The sequence below is a fragment of the Amphiprion ocellaris genome, chromosome 5, assembly GCF_022539595.1.
Source record: "Amphiprion ocellaris isolate individual 3 ecotype Okinawa chromosome 5, ASM2253959v1, whole genome shotgun sequence".
NCBI classification, from domain to species: domain Eukaryota; kingdom Metazoa; phylum Chordata; class Actinopteri; family Pomacentridae; genus Amphiprion; species Amphiprion ocellaris.
In genome coordinates this window covers 38,617,760-38,639,613 of record NC_072770.1, presented here as the reverse complement: position 1 = coordinate 38,639,613, position 21,854 = coordinate 38,617,760, and the positions used below count along the sequence as shown (strand labels likewise).

The following is a 21,854-nucleotide window of genomic DNA, read 5'->3' as shown; positions in this document are numbered from 1 at the left end:
GCCATGAAAAACACTCCAGAAAGGTTTTCTTTGAAAAAAAAATCATCATGAATTTTGGCGCAAGAAAAACGCCTTACTATACTATGTCGAAAAAAATGCCATTTTTCAAACATGTAAAAATGTGCCATATGATGAAATAATGTAAAGGAGGCCATGAAAAACACTCCAGAAAGGTTTTCTTTGATAAAAAAATCATCATGAATTTCGGCGCAAAAAAACGCCTTACTATACTATGTCGAAAAAAAATGCGATTTTTCAAACATGTTGTAAAAACGTGCCATATGATGAAATAATGTAAAGGAGGCCGTGAAAAGACTCCAGAAAGGTTTTGTTTGAAAAAAAAAATTATCATGAATTTCGGCGCAAAAAAACGCCTTACTATACTATGTCGAAAAAAAATTTGATTTTTCAAAATGTTGTAAAAATGTGCCATATGATGAAATAATGTAAAGGAGGCCGTGAAAAACACTCCAGAAAGGTTTTCTTTGAAAAAAAAATCATCATGAATTTCGGCGAAAAAAACGCCTTACTACATTATGTCGAAAAAAATGCGATTTTTCAAACATGTTGTAGAAACGTGCCATATGATGAAATAATGTAAAGGAGGCCGTGAAAAACACTCCAGAAAGGTTTTCTTTGAAAAAAAAAAATCATCATGAATTTTGGCGCAAGAAAAACGCCTTACTATACTATGTCGAAAAAAAAATGCGATTTTTCAAACATGTAAAAACGTGCTGCATGATGAAATAATGTAAAGGAGGCCATGAAAAACACTCCAGAAAGGTTTTCTTTGAAAAAAAAATCGTCATGAATTTTGGCACAAAAAAACACCATAGTATCCATATTAAACCGTGACATTTTTCTCACATTTTGAACGACATACTAAACTCTGACGTTTTATGGACGACATACTAAAGTCTACAACCTTTTAGGTCAACATTCAAAGATTTAAGGTGGAATATTCCTTTAAAACAACCTAAATTTCATGTTTTCATCATTATCAAGTGAGAAACCTCAATCCAGAATCCTCATAATGACATTTGAGATTTATGCTGCTGTTATTTGTTTAGTCCAGACTAAATGACAGAAATCCACAACTGTAATTTTATTTCAGGACTCCGTTATTAAATGTCAAAACAATCCATGTGACTCTAAAAACTCAACAGCTTTCCAAACTCTAAGATTAAACTCTCCACAAGAATCCAAAATAAGTTGGACTTCTACATGTGAGCTTTAATTATTCTTCATCTACTTCCTGAAAAGTTTGGTCAATAAAAAAGACAAAAACTAATATTTTCAGCTGAACTAAAGACAGACTTTGTGATTTTTCTGCTCACATGTGTTGTTGTAAACTTACCCTTTCAAATAAATATCCTCCTAACCCCCTGGAAACCAGCGTTTGTCTTGTTTTTGTGTTGCTCCTCAGTGACCCTAGACAGCCAGGTCATAATGTTTTTTGAGCAACACACCATACTATGACGTTTTTACAATGAGGGTTCTACTATGGAACCAGTTTGACGTGTTCAGGTGCTCTTTGTGTGAAAACTCAGAGATTTCAGGGATCAGAAGGTGGTTTTCAACTTTCTTTGTTAACTTTCTGCTTCAACTTTAAACTAAATTTCCTTGACTAAGCCAGCCCTCTGGACTTCCAGTAAGCTGTGTTCCTATTGGCTGTCCAGGTGACTGCTTGGTGTTATCAGGAACACCTGAGCAGCTCAGTGTCTTCCTGCTTTATTTAACTGCAGACAAACATTTCCTCTGTTTCTCTTCACCAGTCAACTGGGTTTGGCTCTGTTGCTTGAGTTTGTTCTTTAGGCGTTTGCTTGCAGCTTCCAGCAGTAAAATCGTCTTTAATGTGTTTCTTGGTGTGTTTTAGGGCTTTGTACTGGATAGTTGTCTTGGTAAATGGTTGATTTGAATATGATTAAAGGGAAATCCAAATTTTGCATGACAATGTCTAATTAAAGGACATTTATTTCCAACGTAAATGTGTGATATTCATCCTCTGGAGCTTTCTCTTCACATCGTCTTCCACCTGGACTGGTTTGGTCGGGAGGATGTGCAACAATCATTTGAAAAACTGCACTTTAACATCAATGAATGACACTGAAGTTTAATCTCTACATAAATGAGACTGAGTCTGAATGTGCTGCTCTGTCATTAACTCCTAAGTTTAGGGAAAGTTCAAACAAAAGAGGACAGTTCAGATCAGACTTGAGAATGAGCTTATTCTGAACAAACATCTCAGACTTTCTGAGCTTCAGCACCTCCAGCAAGATATTTTAACAACAAGCAACTCAAGAGATCCAGAAGTTGGAGAGAGTTAGCTTTAGCTGAGCCAAAGAACATGTGGGACGCTAACCTAGCAAACATTTCAGATTTTTCTCTGTGAATTCAGAGAAATAATTTCCTATTTAATGACAGAGCTACACATCTTAACTCAGTCTCATTAAAACAGACTCTAATTCAGTGTCATCCATCCATATTAAAGTGCAGTTACCCAAAATGTTTGTTGCATGAGCTCCAACAAAACCTGTCCAGGTAGAAGGCCACTTTGACAAACAGGAAGTGGAAGATTCCAAGCAGATTTATAGAAGGGGGAACCGGACTGTACTAAGTGTGGTCCAGTATAGAGGGGTGTTTTGTGGGTTTTTAAGGCTGATAATGATTATTAGTGAGACATTTGGAGTAGATATTCATTTGCAGTAAATGAAAGTATTTACAGTTTTTCTCAATTGGTTCTCAATTCTCAACACTGTTCAAAAAAATAGCACACTATTTTCTTTATTTGAACACAATTCACAAAGCACTGCACACTTGTGTCAAAAGTGCACTTTATTGTCAAAATCTGAACTTTGTTTTCAAAATTAATTCACACGAAGCAAAACTAGGACACTGCACTGCTAAATACAAAACACTCTTCTCTCACTGTGTTTTCACACGAAATGTAAAAAAATGATACAGTCCTCAAAAATGACAACTTCAACACAAATGCATCCTATAAATGACTCAGAGGCCATGGCAGTGCCTGACTGTACATTATAAAATAAAAATAATGCTAGATAATAAATACAGCACTGTATTGTACACAGTACAGTCTGCAGATATTTACACCACGTCTGCATCAATTCTTTCAGCCTGGTCAGACCTCAGGACCTCATCAACATCACAAGCTATGTTTTCTCTGGAAAGAAAGATCTAGTGTGTCTGATCCATCCCTGACATGCATCAACAGAAACATCACCACATGCCAAGACCACTGATTGATAGAGATTTTCCTGAATGTATGGCTGCTGCTCATAGACCTTCCACCTCCATGTAGAGAAGAATTCTTCTATAGGATTCAGAAAGGGAGAATATGGCGCCAGAAAAACCACAATAACTTGAGGGTTCATATTGAAACATTCCTGAATCAATAGTCCTCTATGAAAACTAACATTGTCCCAGATGTATTCATGTGTATCATTAGAATCCAACTGAAAAACTCTCTGGAACAAACACACAAAACAGAGAAAAAGTCAGTCATGTAGACTTTCTGTAATTTTACCAGCACTTGTGAAGCAGAATTATGCATTAGATTTTTTACAGTATTCTCAGAACATTTCTGACTGCTTGTATTGTTCCAGTATAGACATGTCACTGAAGTGACAAACAACATTTACACACCATGTAAAGTGGTCCAGGTCCAGGTTCTGGTTCTGGTTCTGGTTCTGGCCGTGGTCTGGGGTCGTCCACATCCTCTTCTTCCAACATGACCTCTTGCTCCTCTGACATCTATTCTGAACAGCTAATTCTGCTTCCCAGCAGGTTTTATAGTGTGCAGTTCATTGGTAAAAGTGTTTTCAGTTTTGACCTGTTGTGTGTTAATTGTGACAGCAGTGTTGGAACAGTGTCCCAGTTCTGCTTCCTAGTGTTCACTGTTTGAAAAATGTGTGCTGTGAGTGAAAAAGTGTGTTCAAATGAGCAAAAATGTGCTCAGTCTTTTGCAAAAAGAGTGCAAGAGTTTTGGAAACTGTGTGCAAACCATGAATAGTGTTCAAGGTTTTGACAGCAGAGTCCTGTTTTTGAGAAATGTGTGCAGTCAGTTGGTGGCTGTGTGCAGTGAATGGAATTTAGTGTCTTATCAATAGAGAAAAACTGTTAAATCTTGGAGTTAAACACAAACTCTAACAGAAAACTTTGTTGATACGTTTTTGTTTTGTTTACAGATGTTAAGTTAAAGGAGTTTTATTCATTACGTATAACCAATCAAATCACTCCAGAAGACAGAGCGACCACAGGTAGATAAAGGTTCAGAGCCAAAGTAGCACCATTTTTAAATGTATTTATTACCGTAAATCAGTAAAAAATAAAATACTGATAATCAGTAAATCAGTCAGCCCACAATTACTACAATTCTACAATGTATGTCTCTTTGCTTTGACTTGTTATTTGTACAATATACGATGTATATGATGGTGTTTTTTCATAGCAAAGGCTATACTATGATGTTTGAGTGACATTTTGGACGACATACTAAACTATGATTCTTTTTTAAAATTTTTTAATTACATACTAAACTATAATGTTTTTGCAATACTTCGGGCGACATCCTAAACTGTGACGTTTTAGTGACATTTTGCACAACATCCTAAACTATGACGTTTTATTTCTAGTTTTAGACAATGGTGTTTTTCATCTCTTTTACAAGATACCATCCTGTGACGTTTAAGCTTACATATTAAACACTGATGTTTTCTCTGCAGGATGTACTCTGATGTATATCTCTGGTTGTTTATAGATAATTTTTCAGTAAATCCTTCTACTCAGAAGGAATAATATATCACATACACACCTCTATCCTCTGGTATTTAGAATCTAATTAAAGCTAAACATCATGCAGCTGAGCAAAACAAACAGGTTTCATTGGTGAATCATGTCTCATCTAATCCTCAGCTAATAGTGATAAAACAAATCAACAGGACAAAACAGAAAGCAGACGACGCTTCAGCTCGGTGTGGGTTTAATTTATTAGAACATGGCATGAATGGAAAGGAAACAGAGAATCACAAACACATCAGGCTGATACACAAAGAGCAGACCTCCCCGTCATCACAGGGAGGCTGAAATGAAAACAGAAACATGGTAGTACTTCACACTCGGGAGAGGAGATCTCTTCATAATGGAGTTTTCATGTTCAAGTGCAATACAATATTCATAACCGTTTCGCATAGCGGTCGGTTCAGAATGAAAGTGTGTTTGGGTTATGCGTCTGTCGAGCTTTGTTTCTGTCGTACGACTTGGAATGAAGCATCTTTACGCAGTGAACTTCTAGCGTTGCTGAAACCTCGAAAGTCCGATCCACGCAACACATTTAACCCGAAGAGCAATAATTCCTGTTTGGGCCTCCACGGCTGCAGAAATACCTGCTCATGTGAAGGCTGGGTTGGTTTATTTTTAGGGGAATTCTGCAGTAAAAGCATGCAGCTAATTCAGATTGAACAAAGGCTATCTTTGTTTTGCCTTCAGCTAAAATCCACTGTTTGGTTGATTCCAGGTTCCCACGGCGTCCCGTTAGTGTTTCTATAAGTAAACTGCATGTTTGTTTGTTTTACCTGCTGCTCAAGTTCAGTTTATTTGCTGGAATTATGAGAAAATTCTGCTGCTGTGGCATTTGGAAGCGTGGTCTTTGTAGCGCAGATGATAATATTCAATGTTTAACTCCCAAAATGTGTCTAAAAAGGCAAGTTAACTCTCTGGAGTTGGGGTCTTTGCATTTTTCTCAAATTGGGACAGTTCAACTTCTAATGTTTTCTGATATTTATGCAAATTAAATCATTTTAGGTTCCGTCTTTTCAGTGATGTTGAGGTAAAACTGACCAACTCTACACATAATTCAAAAACAGTTCCAGTAAGTGATATATCTAATTGGATTCACTTAATAAGAATTCAGAGGCTTTACCTTGTAATTCTGAGAAGGTGGTTCGAGTTAATACTTTTATTTCCTCTTTGGTTTGCGACAGTGAAAGATAATATCGCTGAATAATCTCGTTTTTAACAACAGGAACAGTTTATATAATGGCGTTATACTGACACTTTACCACTCAAGCCTCAGTTTTTAGCTTCTATTTGTCTACATTTCAGAAAAAAATAAGTTAAATTTTACTATTTACTAGCAAATGTACTCAGAGTTACCACTTTAATTGTGCTGATCCTCTGGCAACTTTTAAAGTTTTTTTTCTCTGACTTCTCAGCAGGTTTATTTGTGTCAGAGAGAACTATGTCATCTGCAAAAGATTTATTTCTTTATGCTTAAATCTGACATGCCATAGATATACTTTCTTTTAGCTACACGTTAGCATGATGGCTGTCTCGTGTATATTTTGCATCTGTTTAGCAATAAGATGCAGATTAACGGTCATAAATAATAAATGTAGAAGCTGGTAAAGAAAAAGTCAGCATTTACCAAAATCTGCATGATTAATTCTGCCAATAAAGCTGGCGAAAGATAATTTTTTAAGTCAATGTTCGAAACAGTTTCATCCATACAAAGCGTACAATGTTGGAAAAACTGACCAGGCGCCAATTATTGTTTACAAGTTATCTGTTGCGCTCTCTAGAGGAATCCTCCGGTAATGCGCATAGTACCTAAACAAATATACGAACAATTATGTTTACGATGCAGCCAGTTGCCTACGCAAACTTGTGGTTAAAATTCAAGTACATCTCTGGACTTACGACCTACTTTCTGCTTTCACCTGATGCCTGAAGTTTCTGAAAACCTCCACACTAATGTTCCAAAAGTATCTCGAACACTGCTATCAGGTCCTGTACCATTAGTCTACTCTGTGAATGGGAGTATTTTGGGCATTATTTCGCTAATCTTCAATGTTAAAACCTGCTTTATCCCAACATTTCCTTATCCGTTGAAGCAATTTAACCTGAAATCATTTAATTTGCTTGGTTCAAAATTAAAAGTTGAAGCTTCCATTGGCTAGAAACATTGAAAGATCCCCTTCAGACATGATGTAAGACATAAAAATACTCTAGATGGTCTCTAGTTTGGTATATTTGATGAGTTCAACCAACAGTTCTCAACAGAAAGTCCACTTCCTGGAAATCTTTCAGAGAAATATTTGTATTTGAGCTCTGTTTTAGCATTTTAATAATAATTATGCCTTGATTTAAGCAGCACTTTTCTAGCTTTAGGTGCTTCACAAAGGCTACAAAAGGATTAGATTAAAAAATTGGGGGTTTGTAACGTAGACTTTTGTTAAAAATGAAAACCGGTCACACTACCTTTAGTGTAGCCCTGCAATGATTCATCAATTAGTGGTCAGCTATTTGCAAATTTGTTCGATTGCAGCTTCTTAAATGTGAATATTTTCTGGTTTTTGTCATAGAAAACTCAATATCTTTGGACAAAACAGGACATTTGTCAGATTTTCAAAGCACCAATTGACATTTTTCACCGTTTTCTGCCATTTTATAGGTAGAAAATAGTGAAAATGATCTTAAGTTGCAGCCCAAGGTTCAGTGCGAACGTGTTATTTATTATTAATCTTCGGGGCAGATGTGTTGTGAGTCGGACCGTCGTCTTCTGTAGCCCTTTCATTTCACTTCAGCTGCACTTCACAAGCACCAGCACAGCCTGAACCTCGCCGGGATCACTGAGCCGAACCACAGAGATGTTTTTGCATAGACATCAATTCAAGTCAAACTCATGCAAATGGACGATGACCGGAAACAAAAAAACAAACACAAACAAGGTGAGCGTAGAGACGTGACCAAACACGGTGTCCACAGTTCAGTTGAGTTGAGTTCGAGGTTTATAAAAATAAGTGAGCTTGTTAAATATACCACATTATTATCAGTATTTTTAAAAACAAAGGAAACAGAGAAGCGACCATCCAGTTGAGTGTTAATATGTTTGTATATCAGTGTGGAGCTAATCGTCCGGCTCTGTTTAGTATTGCTTTAGTTCACACTGTCAGTGCAAAGACCGAGGCCTGGGAGTCGGCGCTATCTGTCAGTGTGCTAATGTGTATTTACATGTATGTTTGGGTGGTTTCTTTGTGTGTTAGTGAGGCAAAGCGAACATGCAGCATTAGTCTCTGACGCTCCGGCAGTCAAGACCCAGCGTCAGGCATCAGTTTAGTTGGATGTTAAATCAAATGAAAGAAGGTCTTCTTGCTACTTTAAAACACAGAGAAGGGATTCTGCCACAGAAATGCAATAAATAGACTCACACTTTCCTAATTTAGCTGTAATCAATCAGCGTGACGCGGCAGCGATCGACCGCTGTGAGAATGATCGATATCCAGGAGCTTAAAAACAGTGTTTATACACTCAAGTCTGACAGCGGCATTGACGTTTAATGAGGTTTCACTTTAAGGATGCATATCATTAGACGTACATCTCACTCATGCTGGTCATCTGTATTGATAGGGGATTTGGAATCAATAAAGTTGACCACAGTGGGGAATTTAGCAGCTAAAGAGACGGATGGGTTCCACATTAGTTGGTGAAGACCAAAAATGGAGCTAAAACATGATTCTAGATGAATGCTATTGTTGCTGTTTGTTGTCCTGGTGTGTAAATTCCCAACAGTTAATGTCTCTAAATTAGTTTTAATATCAGGTTCTGTCTTATTTTACCAAACAAACTGCTTAAAAATGTTAGGCTTTGATAAATTTCATACCTAGTTGACTATAGTGGAGCATTTAGCAGCTAAGGAGTTGGTGGAGACCAAAAATAGAGCTAAAACATGATTCTAAACGAATGCTGTTGTTGGTAATAGCAGGTATGGCTAATTCTGCCAAGCAAACTGCATAAAAATGGTAGGCTTTGGTACATTTCTTGCCTATATTTAGCAGCAAAATAGATGGTGGAGACCAAAAATGGAGCTAAAACACGACTTTGAATGAATGTTATTGTTGCTGTTTGTCCACCTAGTTTGTAAATTTCCAACAGTTAATTTCTCCAGATTATTTTTAATATCAGATATGCCTTATTTACCAAACTGCATAAAAATGTTAGTCTTTGGTAAATTTCATGCCTAGCTGACTATAGTGGAATATTTAGCAGCCAAGGAGCAGGTGGAGACCAAAAACAGAGCTAAAACACAACTTTAAATGAATGTTGTTGTCACTGTTGGTCTACTCAGTGTGAAAGACTGCTAATTTATTGGCCAATGGTGCCTCCAATCTAGTTTTCAGCTTATTTTCCAATTTATTTTACAGCTACAGATACGTAACCTTTGCAGGACTGTGGTCCTCTTGTTGGACTTTTAGAAACCTAACAGTGATGCAGTTGTGTCACACTAATAAAATACAAATATGTGACTATTTACAGATACGTAGAGGCATTGGAAAAAAGAAAATGTAACTGCAGACGATCCATAAATTGCCTGGAAACGTCTGTTTTTAACTTCCTCCTGTGAGACGCTACAGAAAGTGTCGACTCCGTTCTTTGTGATGGGTTGAAGCCAGACTTGGCCCGTTGTTATCTCAGCATGTCTCTGATATTTCTGCTAAGACTTGACAAGTTATTCATCGGTACGACCAACCCATGCAGGAATTACTTGTCAACATGTCTTTCTTTTAAAACTGACACTACGGAAACTCCTCGCTGTAGTTGTTTGAACATATACAGTAAATTAAACTCAGCTGCACTCTGCCATCTCATGTTTATACCATAAAGCAGGTTTCTAGGAAGTGTAGTTCTACTTTTATTGTAATTCTGTGGATACTAAAAGTGGAGAAGCAGACATTTACAAACTGATATCCCCAGTTAGAAAGAAGTAAAATGTCCAGTTTGAGCTCACAGGTGAAAACACTACTGTTCTAACAAAAACATCTGGTTATTAGCATCAAAGATACCGTGATTGTTATTTTTTTGTTTGTTTTCCAAAAAGAAAATTCATTTAGTTTACACATCTAATAAAAAACAAAAAACAACAACAAAAAAACAGTTTTACAGTATTTACCTGCAGCCATGTTGGAAAGAGAAAAGTTCTAAAACTGCAAAGTGCAATACTCAATAAGTTAAAAAATAATTTAAACAACACATTTAAAATGAGAACTTAAATCTGTTTTTAAAAAAAAACTCTTTACAACAAATACTGAAAGTAAAGAAAAAAGAAAACGAGAAGAAGCAGAAAGGGAATAGTCATTTACAAGTCAACATCATTGTATACAAAAGCCGAGTTGTTCAGCTCAGTGTTAGTGACCAGTGATATAAACTCTGAGGGAATATTCCATAATAGTTCATAAATATGCGAGTATATAACAGGAGGAGACAGACAAGGAAAGGGAAAGCTGGATAGTCTCTATGGCTTATACAGGCTTTTATGACCCAAATAACCGCAAATATCAGTAGCTACGAACGCCCACCGACCCTCCGAGCTCCGATCAGAGCTGCAAGAACAACATTTAAAGAGCCGACTTTAAGTGAAACAAGTAGGATTGTTGGAAAATGATGACGCTGGTGCTCATTTTTCACCATAGTCGGCCAAACAAATGGCTAGTTTTTAAATGTCTCTGCACTTTTGCTGAATATTGAAGGAGCAGATCATGAAGCAAAACAGCTAAAGGTAAGTTAGGCGAATTTTAAAAACAAATATTAGGTTTTCTTTGAAACATCTGATGCATCTTCTGTTTTGTAACTGGCCACAAACTTGTGCTTTCATCTTAAATTATGTGTTTTATTGTGAACTTTATAACACTGTCATGTGCCAGACTGGGAAATCTGAATCTGAACAGTAAAGGCAGCCACAAAAATACAGTTTTAGTGTGTTAAAGTCTAATTTTTACCTCGTTCATCATGTGGATATGCAGGTAGACCTGATGGATGTTTGCAACACCAATGGATACACCTCTAAGGTGAGTCTTTACACCTACAACCTAAAGGTAACACCTTCACTGGCGAACCTTAGTAGGGGTTGCCTTCAGGCATCTTTTTCAGCCATTCTATTTCCATACCATTGTAGCTTCATGAGTTTAAAGTGAGCCAAAACTACTACAAATAGAGGTAGAATCAATAACTTCAGTCAGCTCAGTCATAGTAATCCTCTGTGCTTCAGTAGAAGACAACCGGACTTCTTTTTTTGGTTCCTGGAGGTGTTTTCCACCCAAGAGGCTTCCTCAGTTTTGGCTAATGGGTACAGAGTTCCAGGTATTTATTTCAGGCCACCTTTGGGTCTCAGGACTGCATTAAAAGTACCTGATAGGTGGTACTGTAGGCCTCCTTTACCATGTTTTGAGTTTAACTTGATTCTAACTGACTGGTGCTGAGTTCTAGGTATTTATTTTGGGTCATCTTTGGGTAATACTGCCTGGTCAGGGATCTCAAAACTGCATTATAAGTACCTGGTAGGTGGTAATGTCGACTCCCTTTGCTACAGTCATTTAGTATTGAGGTAAACTCAAAACAGGCAGAGTTCCAGGTACTTTCTGTATTTTATGTTATATTTTCCAGGGATCTCAAGACTGCATCTAAAAGTACCCGATAGGTGGTGTTGTAGACCCTTTTCCCCTAGTTTGAGTTTAATTTGACTTTGACTGATTTCTGCAGAGTTCCAGATATTCCTTTAGGGTCACCTTTGTGTAAAACCACCTGGTCAGGGATCTCAAGACTGCATTATAAGTACCTAATGAGTGGTGTCGTAGACCCCTTTGCCGTGTTTATAGTTTAACTCCGTCTAGAATGTGGACATTGCTGTCCTCAAAGGAATGTCCTTATCTTTTAGTTGAGTCTTTTCCTGAGGAGGTCTGATGGGTTCAATGACAGCACTTATAAGGTACTTATAAAGCAGTCCTGGCATCCGTCCTGGCAGTTTCAGCATCATCCACACCTTGAGTCTTGTGATTTGGGGTTGAGACAAAACCATCTGCTTCTTACTGCACCTTCAAACAGGACAGAGACATGAAAACATCCACAAGTTTGTCTGATTATGGAGGAAAATTCTTATGACTGTGTTTAGAAGCATTTATTTACATGGGGGGAAGTAAAGAGGAGTCCGTGACCCTGAGTGGACCAAACCATTGTAGCCACATGGAGATCCGTCAACCTTAGAAAGCTGCTGTACAGGATTGTCATATTGTATCAGGCCCACTCACCTCGCTTTGGGGCTTTAAAAGCTTCTCTAACTTTGTTTTAAAATTGCTACTCAAAGAAAAAGCTGACGGGTCAAAGAAGCAAGGTGAATGATATTATTCTTCATCTTCTGTTTGTTTTTAATTTGTTTTCCCCTCACAGAGCTTAAACTGATGCATGCGTGAAAATCTGAAATCCTCCCTCATTTCATTCCTGATAGCCCTGACGGGAGCCACCGCAGCAGGTCTGGAGGTGATTATGACTGCTGATTTGTTCTTTTGAAGTTTACCATTGAGAAAGTAAACTCAGTTATAATCAGAATCCAGGTCTGATTTTAGGGCTTTTCCTTTAGCTTGGTGTGCAGCCAAGGTAGTGTTCCTTTTTATTTTTAATTGATTTTAGGTGCGCTGGAGATGTGCACAATTAGTTGAATAAATGTTGCAACCCTCAGTAGTCAGCACATGAAATACTCGTTTGCTAAACTAATTAGCGACCAGATAGAACAACCAGGTGGTACAGCTAATGAACAACACATTTTTGTGACATGCATATAAAGAATACAGGTTTTCTGCATCTTTTGACCTAATCTACAATACATTTGTACTTTTGGAGCTTACACTCAACCCTATAATACTACATTTCCCTTCTAATATAACATTTACCCTCTAATGCTACATTTACCCTCTAGCACTACATTTTAGACAGTGTCCTGTCTAGCCTTTACAACAAGTTTCCTGACCACTTATGGTACATTAAGGGTACTACAGCTGCCCTCATAATGTATGCACTGTTTCATGCAGTATGTACAATACTGGGACATACTACTTCATTATAATAGTGCGTCTTAAACTTAAAACTTCACAGGTAAGCTTGTTTATACTTACACAAGACATAACTGCGCAAAGATTGTCGGTCTGAATGGCTAGAAAAGCACACTGGCTTGTTTACTGCAAAATCTAACTGAATGTACAACATTCGGGTGTTTATTGACAAACTAGATTTGACATACTATGTACTGGGACGTACTATATCTATTTCTGGTGCATTATGTAGTGTCATAGTTTCAGTATTGGAATGGACCCCAAATAACAAATGCTAGAATTTGGACATCCCTATTTTGCCCTAATTAGTTGAACCAACTGGTATTTCTGGTGCTGACCAGTCGCTAAACTGTAGAATCTCTTTGTGGTTTGTGTTCAGAAAAGCTCAAATATCTTCAAAGTAAACAACTTGAAGATATATTTCCCCATTATTATATTAAATCATCACATAAATTACTCGATTCAGTCTCATTGGCAGTTTATGAAATGATGTCTTGAAAATGCTTTTACTGATACCGTCTCAATCCAGTTTGAAATTATGGGCAGATGAAACAGACTGAAAGACTTCGATGCACAACAGATTGAAGACGAATACTTTGGGATTTACCAAAGTTTCCAGGCAGAGTTGCCGTTTTTTCTACTGATCATCCTTTTCATCTGAGATTCCACTCTACCAGATTTGAAGGACATTGCTTACTCTGGTGCTGTGGAAAAGCCCTATTTGTGGCTGCACATGGCTCCCATTGATCGTGTTCATAAAACATGTTTGAAGTCATACATGATCCAATTATCCCACTTTGATATTTTAAGCAGTCAAGAGACAGAAGACGTGATAAAGAGTGCAAAGGAGAAACAAATTAAAGCGGCTCTTCCGTCCAACACCAACCAACAGCTACCTCACCGATGATCTCCTCCATCAGTACGGCGCAAACTTCTGTCTCTCCGGCTTCTTCATCCCGTTGGCCGAGGAGGAGATCTTGGCCGTGTAGGACGCCAGCGCTGCCGCCGCGTGAGCTGGAACCGGGACGGCCGCCGTCGTCTGCATCGAACCCGGTAGGATGGGAGCCCCGATGGCCGCCGCTGCTGCTGAGGCGGGAGGGGTGGAGAGTGCCAGGTAGGGGATGGATTTCACTCCCAGGAGGCTGGAGAGAGGAAGGGCGTAGGGGGCGCCCAGGATCGGAGCGTGGGGCAGAGCGGCACCCATCGCTGCCAGGGGGGAGGAGGAGGAGGACGAGGCAGAGGCAGGGGGGGCGGGCTGGGTGAAGCTCATGGTCAGGTCAACAGGAGACGGCATGGAGGAGGACTGGGCGGTGGATTTGGCAGTCTCTAAACTGGAGGAGGAGGAGGAGGGAAGGGATGGGGGAGGAAGGAGGTGAAGGGAGGCAGGGAGGAAGGGGAGGAGAGGGGGCAGGGTTTGGATGGAGAAGGGTTAGAGGGTTCAAATAAAAGACATGTTAAAAAAATCAAAAGGAAAATGAAACCAAAACAGGATCTTTAAAAATAAAACATAAAAAAAAAATGCAAAACGTAAAGGAAAATCTGACGGAAACTGAAAATCGGAAGACAGGTGTGTTTTGTTGGAGGTTGCAACAGATTATTGTAGGGAGTTCGCTGTACGGATGGGAGGTGTGCTGTATAAGTTGGGGTGATGGCTTGGGAGGGGGCTTAGGGAGGAGGGAACAAAACCATTATAGATATATTAGCATGAAGCTTCATCAGAGAGGATGCTGCTTCAGAAACAAGGAAAAGGACGCATCAAAAACCCAGTTACTGTTTCAGAGGAAAACCCACCTGCAGGATGTGTTCTGATCATTATACTCTGGTTTCTGGAACTGCTAGACATTTAACATTAGAATTTTAATCAAGATAAAACATTATTATGTTGGTAATCATCTGAACTGCCTTTCAGACACAGTGAATTAAGAGTTAAGGGCTTGAATTTAACAGACTTTTAGTTCAGTCAGTGACAAATATATAATGTGCAGAACCATACTTTTAGGCCTTACATACTAACAATCCCTAAGAAACTATGCTGCACTTCATGTTTAGACACAATATCTACCAATTAAAGTGTCTTTGTACATCTGAACTACTGTCTAATTTAGTGAATTTATTTAGATACACCACCTGTGAAATCAGTTAAATGCTAAATGGCTCGAAAGTGTAACTGCATAAATAATAGAAACAAAACGGAAACTCAATGCATCATCCCACTCCCACCTCCGTACTTCACTGTCAGGACTATGCATTCATTGTAGTAGTCTTGGTCAGAAGAACACTCAACCGAGTCCACTTATATTTTCCAGTGAGCCTCACTGCACGAATGTGGTTCTAAAAGGTGCTGTGAATTTTCTCAGTTTTGGACCTATGGGTTGTCTATGTTTGCATCATGGCTCCACATGAAAAGAATTGAACAGAACAACTGAAAAATCTAATTGTGAACCTTCACAAAGGTGGAAAGGGATCCAGGAAGATCAAATAAAATCTGTGAACCACAGTGTGAGCACTAAACAGGAGGTCTAGAAGGAGTCATAGTACCACTAATCAGGAGGTATAAAAGGAGTCATAGTACCACTAATCAGGAGGTATAGGAGGAGTCATAGTACCACTAATCAGGAGGTATAGGAGGAGTCATAGTTCCACTAATCAGAGCTGATAAAATGACTCCACAGACAGTGAACTACTTTCTCCATCCAGCTGTAAAAACAGACGGCAGCTGCTTCAGACTTGGCTCAGGGGTTCTCCAGGAAACCAGAGTTAGTGTGAAGCTCAGACAGTGTGAAGGAACCTTCAGAACACCAACCTCTATGGATGGAGGACCAGAACTAAACCTGGTTGCTACTCAGAACTAAACCTCCAGGTGAAAGTTTGCTGAAGAACATGAGAAGAAGCCATGAGTTGGCTCAAATGGAGTCCAGATGTTTGGTGAGAACCTGACCAGGACTACCACAGTGGATGCATAGTCCTGACAGTGAAGCATGGAGGTGGAAGTGTGATGATAGGGGGCCACATGAGGTTAAAAGGTGACATTTATAGATGAATGTCTGAGGATAAACCAGAATACTGGCTGACAAGATGCTGGAAGGAGATTCCAGCAGGAGAACATCCAAAGACCAAGAGTTTCTCCACAAGAGAAACTACAATCTGGACAAGAAACCTGATCCCAATCCAAAATTACTCAAACTTTGTCCGTAATGACTTAAAATTGTCCAAAATACTGTCAAAATTTGACCAACGTTAGAATATCATGTAGAAGTTTGGCATCCTTCATGCTGAGGAGGATGGTGGACGTGTCAGATCATAAAAAAAACACTACGAAAGGCCAACTGACTTTCGTTGCATTGATGTACTACTCAGGGATGAGAATGACAAATGGAAAAATGTCTGCTCTACCCCCCCCCCGCTGAAAATAGGCGGATGTTGTCATTAACATAAACAGCGAGTGATGTTTACAGATAGCAATGCCGATTTCCGTTCTCACAGCTGTATCTGATTTTGCAATGTGCGTTGCCGAAAGATGTCGGCGGCGGGATGGCCATCACATGCCTCGGCTCGCGACGCGTCAGCCGGCCGGCCGCTTGCCTACCCCTACCCTCTACAATTTTCTCAACGGATTTACATGATTCACAAAAACTATACTTTCGGCGGTAAAAAACTCGGAATTCCGCGGATCCGCGGAAAATTCTCATCCCTGACTACTGTTGGGTCTGTATTTTTAATATCATGAATCTAAATGGTTTGTTTCTGACTTTACATAAAAGCAAATATTTACCATTCAACTCAGCAGTAATCTAATTACTGTAATTAGACAGAATCTGAAATCATTTTATATTTAGGTGATTTTTCGCTGCTGTTTTCCTGGCGCAGAAGGAAAACTTTAGGTCTTGCATCGACAGTAAGACTATTTACAGCCACCGAAACTTTTAGCTGTAAGACAGACTTGAAACTTCACACATCTGTCGCTGATATTTCTGATATTTTACTGTCAAACTGTGTCACTTTGTTTTCTCAACCACCTGCCGTTAAACGGAGGACGAAAGTGAAACACGGCATGAAACAGGACATTAAAAGAGAAACTCCTGAACTACCACATTAAATCTGTAGATGAGAGCCATTCTGTCGGCTAAACAATAAGCTAAACGTGATATTTTCTGTCCCATTAAACGAGCGTCCAAGTGCAGACAACTGTTCAAACATCATCTTTTCAGCCCAGTTTCCGTCTGTAATCAGGTTTCTAAACACCATCTTTCAGCCAAACGAATGAGCCACGGTGGAAACATCGACTGTATCGCTGCCTCTTCTTCTTCTTTGACAGGTTTCCTGATTGCACATGAAGGTCCTCAGGGAGCGCATTCAGAGGCATGAATAATCGACGGCAGATAAAAGGGAGAGGGGGTTGTCCTCCGTTTGTCGCTGTAAACACACCAAAGGAAGGCGACTGAAATACACTAGAAACTAACGTTAAAACGACCGGCGTGTGTTTTAGAAGCTGCTGCAGCGTTAAAACTAACAACATGATGTTAAACTACAGGAGGAGAAGAAGATTCCTGAGGAGATTATTCAAACACTTTCTAGTCTGGAGTTTGATTTAAAGATGCAGGAAGGTTTGTAGAGCCTCACATTCACCCTAAAACCGTAACTGGAACTAACGCTGGTCTCAGAATGCAGGAGGCTTAAAGTCCAAGCAGATTTTGATGTCGGGTTGCATCATGAGGAGAAACTTCACCGATATTTTTGTCTCTAATCTTCAAAATAAACTCACAACAAGATCTGAAACTAACAATGCGACTCACACATGTTGGTCAGAAACAGCTGCAGAATCCATGAAACTTTTTTTAAACTTACATTTTATTTTATTTTAGTTTGCACTAAAAAATAACCTGGAATCAACATGAATGGAAATGCTAGCAGATGTTATTAACACTAGAAAACATGTCAGAGTTACATACTACAGCTATTTAACTGTCTTCATGTCTCTCTACGTCTAAAATAATTTGAAACTTGTCCAAAGTATCCAGAAGTGTCCAAATTAGTTTCAAACTAGTTCAAAATGACTCAAAAATCTTTCAAAATGACAACTTTATTAACTATTTGAGTCTTGTTGGACAATATTTGTTCATGTTTGAGTCTCTACTGTAGAAAGATGTTTCACCATGCTGAATGTATCTCTGACAACTTGCTCCTTTTTTCACTGTTTCTGAGCCATGCTGCATTTATTTTATGTATCTAGTAGCTTTGATTTTCCTCTCAGCCTGAAGCTGTAGAATATAATTTAAAGCTTTTCCAAATTACAATTAAATTGTCCAAAAATGACCCTAAAAAATGGCCCAAATTGACCCAAAATTTGCCTAAAATAACTAGAAACTTTCCCAAAGTACCTAAAAATGTCCAAATTAACTTGAAAACTATCCAGAATTACTTGAAAACATGACTCAGAAATTGTTGAAAATGACAATTTTCAACAATTTGGACAATATTTGATCATTTTTGAGTCTCTGCTCATCATCAGTAGAAAGATGTTTCACCATGCTGAATGTATCTCCAACAACCTGCTCCTCTGTTCACTGTTTCTGAGCCAAGCTGCATTTATTTATTCATCCAGTAGCTTTGGTTTTCCTCTCAGTCTCTCTGTGGAAACACTGCCTGCAGTTCAACCTGAAAACAGAATGTTTCCCTGTTGGTTCCAGCTGGGTCAGTCGTGGAATCTTTACATTTTTCTAACACAATTTGGTGCAAATGGATTTTCTTGGAAAAGTTGTGAATGAGAATGTAGAATAAACAGACTTTGATGAAACATTATGGTTTTAAGAATGATGATAAATTAATGTCACACGACGCGTTCAAGAACAGTTGGAAAGATGAAAGTTTCTCTTTTTCTTCCATTGTTGGTCAGTCATGGAGAATCAGTGGAGTTTTTGTATTTTTATTTATTTTTGGTGACTTCTTGAATCAGATCTGTAGAATAATTTAGATGAAATATGACAATCTTAAGCTCACATTTAGTTCATCTTCTTGATGGAATGTCACACATGATAGGTTCAACGACCAACGGTAAGTTGAAAATCCAACGATTCTTTCTGTTTTGGTGAATTTTACGAATAATCATGATTTATTACCAAAGTTAAGTCCTTAATTAAGTCAATTAACCACGTTCACTCCAAAATATAATCATGAAATCTGATAGTAAACAAATAAAACAGTTTATAAAATCCACAGTTTGTCCTGGAAATGTCCATTAAGTCCCAGAGCTGTAGGTGGATGAGATGCATCTCCCTGACTGTCGTTTCTGTCTGCAGCTGATTAAACGTCCGGCAGAAACAGCAGCTTCGCTTCCTTTCACCTCCTCGACCTGACATTTCAGACCGAGTGTCCGTCTACATTTATATTCATGTCTGAGTGTTTCTGCTATCAGCGCCGGATGACGCTCAGTGAAATATCAATTTCATCCAGAGTTCAATCATGGATTTGCATAATCATGCTGCTGGACGTTGAATTAAAGCAGCCCGGTGCCTGAATCCCACGTCTGAGGCGTCGGATGTCTGATTAAATGCCAGCGAGGAGCTTCGTCCTCCTCGCCGTTAATTTCTTTTTGTCGTGCAGCGATTCTGATGTGATACTATTGGTGATATTTCCTGAATGTAAAAGAGTCCCTTTGTGCTGTAATGATGCTGCAATTAAACACTGCTGGACGATAACCGGACATTGAGTCAAGAGCTGCACTTCACATCTAATTTAAAACTCTTCAGTTTTAACCTGCAGCATCAGTCGGATGCTGTTTCTATCAAAAAACACGCAGATAAATTCAGTTATTTTAGGAATATTTGGTTTTCTGACTGAAAAACTACAAAACAGCTTAAAATTATTATTGAAGCAGCAGAATTAGAGGCTCATAAAGGTGTAAAAGTTATGATTTGGAGAAGAAAACGTCCATTTTTCTGTCTTATTTTGAACAACAACTACAGAGATCCTAAAAGCCTAAAAAGAAACTGAATTTATTCATCTAGAAACAATTCATGTTATCTTTTGGATTCAAATTGCTGAAATGATGCCATTTATCAGCCAGAAACAGACAGAATGGTCAGATCACCAATTTTTGGGCAGTTCTTGAACATAACACGTGTTACATGTGGTTCCATCGGGAAATGAACCAAAACCTAAATTCAAAGTGATGGTATTTCCTCAGAACTGGTTCATTCTACATGTCTTGTTCAAAAAATGTGACAAAAAATAAGCATTTGAACTAAATTCTGGAAAAAAAAACCCAAAAGTCAGCCCTCCTCAGTGCAACTTATTCTCCATGACCGACTCAATTCTTAGTTTTCAAGTTGAACTGCAGGCAGTGTTTCCACAGAGACTGGATGAATAAATAAAGTCAGCATGGCTCAGAAATAGTGAACAGAGGAGCAGGTTGTTGGAGATACATTCAGCATGGTGAAACATCTATCTACAGATGATGAGCAGAGTAGTGAGGAAAAGTCTGGAGAGGAAACTAACCTAAACTAACTGTAACTAGACATAACTGGATGTTTGTGTTTCCTGCTCCAGTTCCTGAGGAAACTCACCAGGTGGTGATCAGATACTGAGCCAGGTTTATGGCGATCGGCGTCCCGGTGATAGTGACGTGTCGGTCGCTGGTGCTGTCGATCTGACTGCCGATCTTAATCTGAGCCCCAGAAACCTGCCGGATCTCATTGATCTTGGTTCCCTGGCGACCAATGATGGAGCCAATCAGCTGCGAGTAGGAAGAGACGAGGAGGATTAGTTAAGGTGGAATCAATGTAGGAAGAAGACTTTATTTACCAACGTGGTAGCTGATGTGTCTTTAAAGTCATTTATTTTATTTTCTATGTTTTATGTAACACTAATGAGCCAAAAATGACTAAACATCCTTTTAAAAGCACACGAGCACAATAAAAAAGCACAATTTCTGGAAAATAAACACCAACAAACTGACATCCAGTGACTCTGAATGTATAAAACAAACTGCAGGAGCGACAACAGGACTAAATCAGCTTCTTTACAGGTCATTCCACCTTAAATCATCAGAAAATTCTGCTCAGCCATTCCTGATTTGCCTGAAATTTTTATAGCATTAAATACAAATATTTACATTGATATTGAATTACATTACATTTTTAGCTTGATATATTAAAAACTTCCTGAGGTAATTTTTTGTTAGTTTTTTATTTCCCACTGACCCACTTTCAGCAGGTTTTTCCTCACATTGAATTTGAGCCTGTTTGAACAACAGGCGGTCATGGTGGACTACAGGAGGTCCAGGAGGACTACAGGAGGTCATGGTGGACTACGGGAGGTCATGGTGGACTACGGGAGGTCATGGTGGACTACGGGAGGTCATGGTGGACTACGGGAGGTTACGTTACGTTACAGACATGAATTTCAATAGCCACACAAGAACCATTTCTGTTTAGCTACCCCTGGTTTGCTTGAAAATTTTAAAGCATAAAACATGAATATTGATCAGGATATCTGTGAAATTTTAGATTGAAGTGTCAAATATTTTGGGCTTGTTGACCCACTTACATCAGGTTTTTTCACACATTAAAATTTGAGGCTGTTTGAGCAACAATATCTGAGGAACTATTAAAGATAAAACCCTGAAATTTTCACTGGTACTTATCATTATGTCATTGATTCAGAATCTGTAATATCGGACAAGTAAATCAAACAATCTCTGATTATGGCTGAATTGAAATGTTACAGAAAAATAACCCATGAAGTTCCCCAAGACTCCATTCTGGGGCCTTACAGAAATGACAGAAATCAACAAAATATGTTAAGTCACTATGCAGATGACACACAACTTAATGTAACCATGTCGCTAGAAGACTATAATCCGATACAACTGCTCAGAATTTTTATTAGCGTAACAAAAGCAAAACTAGAGTAAAAAATAGAAGAAAAAAATTAAAATTCAGCAGCCAGCTTCATTTTGTA

The 21,854-nt window shown here is 38.6% G+C and overlaps 1 protein-coding gene across 6 annotated transcripts in view; it reads right to left on the bottom strand.

The window, feature by feature from the left end:
• Positions 1-4,991: 4,991 nt before the first annotated feature.
• The window catches only part of LOC111567141 (poly(rC)-binding protein 4-like), a 145,777-nt gene continuing 128,914 nt past the window's right edge, over positions 4,992-21,854 (bottom strand). For 4 of the 6 annotated variants that reach the window (XM_055010601.1, XM_035947168.2, XM_055010602.1 and 1 more), the window contains 2 exons: positions 20,459-20,628; positions 4,992-14,227 (listed from right to left, as the gene is read on the bottom strand). In XM_055010601.1, coding sequence (XP_054866576.1) covers positions 13,813-14,227; positions 20,459-20,628 — 585 coding nt within the window. In that variant the 3' untranslated portion in view covers positions 4,992-13,812. Of the gene's footprint in view, positions 14,561-16,853; positions 17,310-20,458; positions 20,629-21,854 lie in introns of those variants that run through there. The other 2 variants (XM_055010605.1, XM_055010604.1) reach the window with 2 other exon arrangements.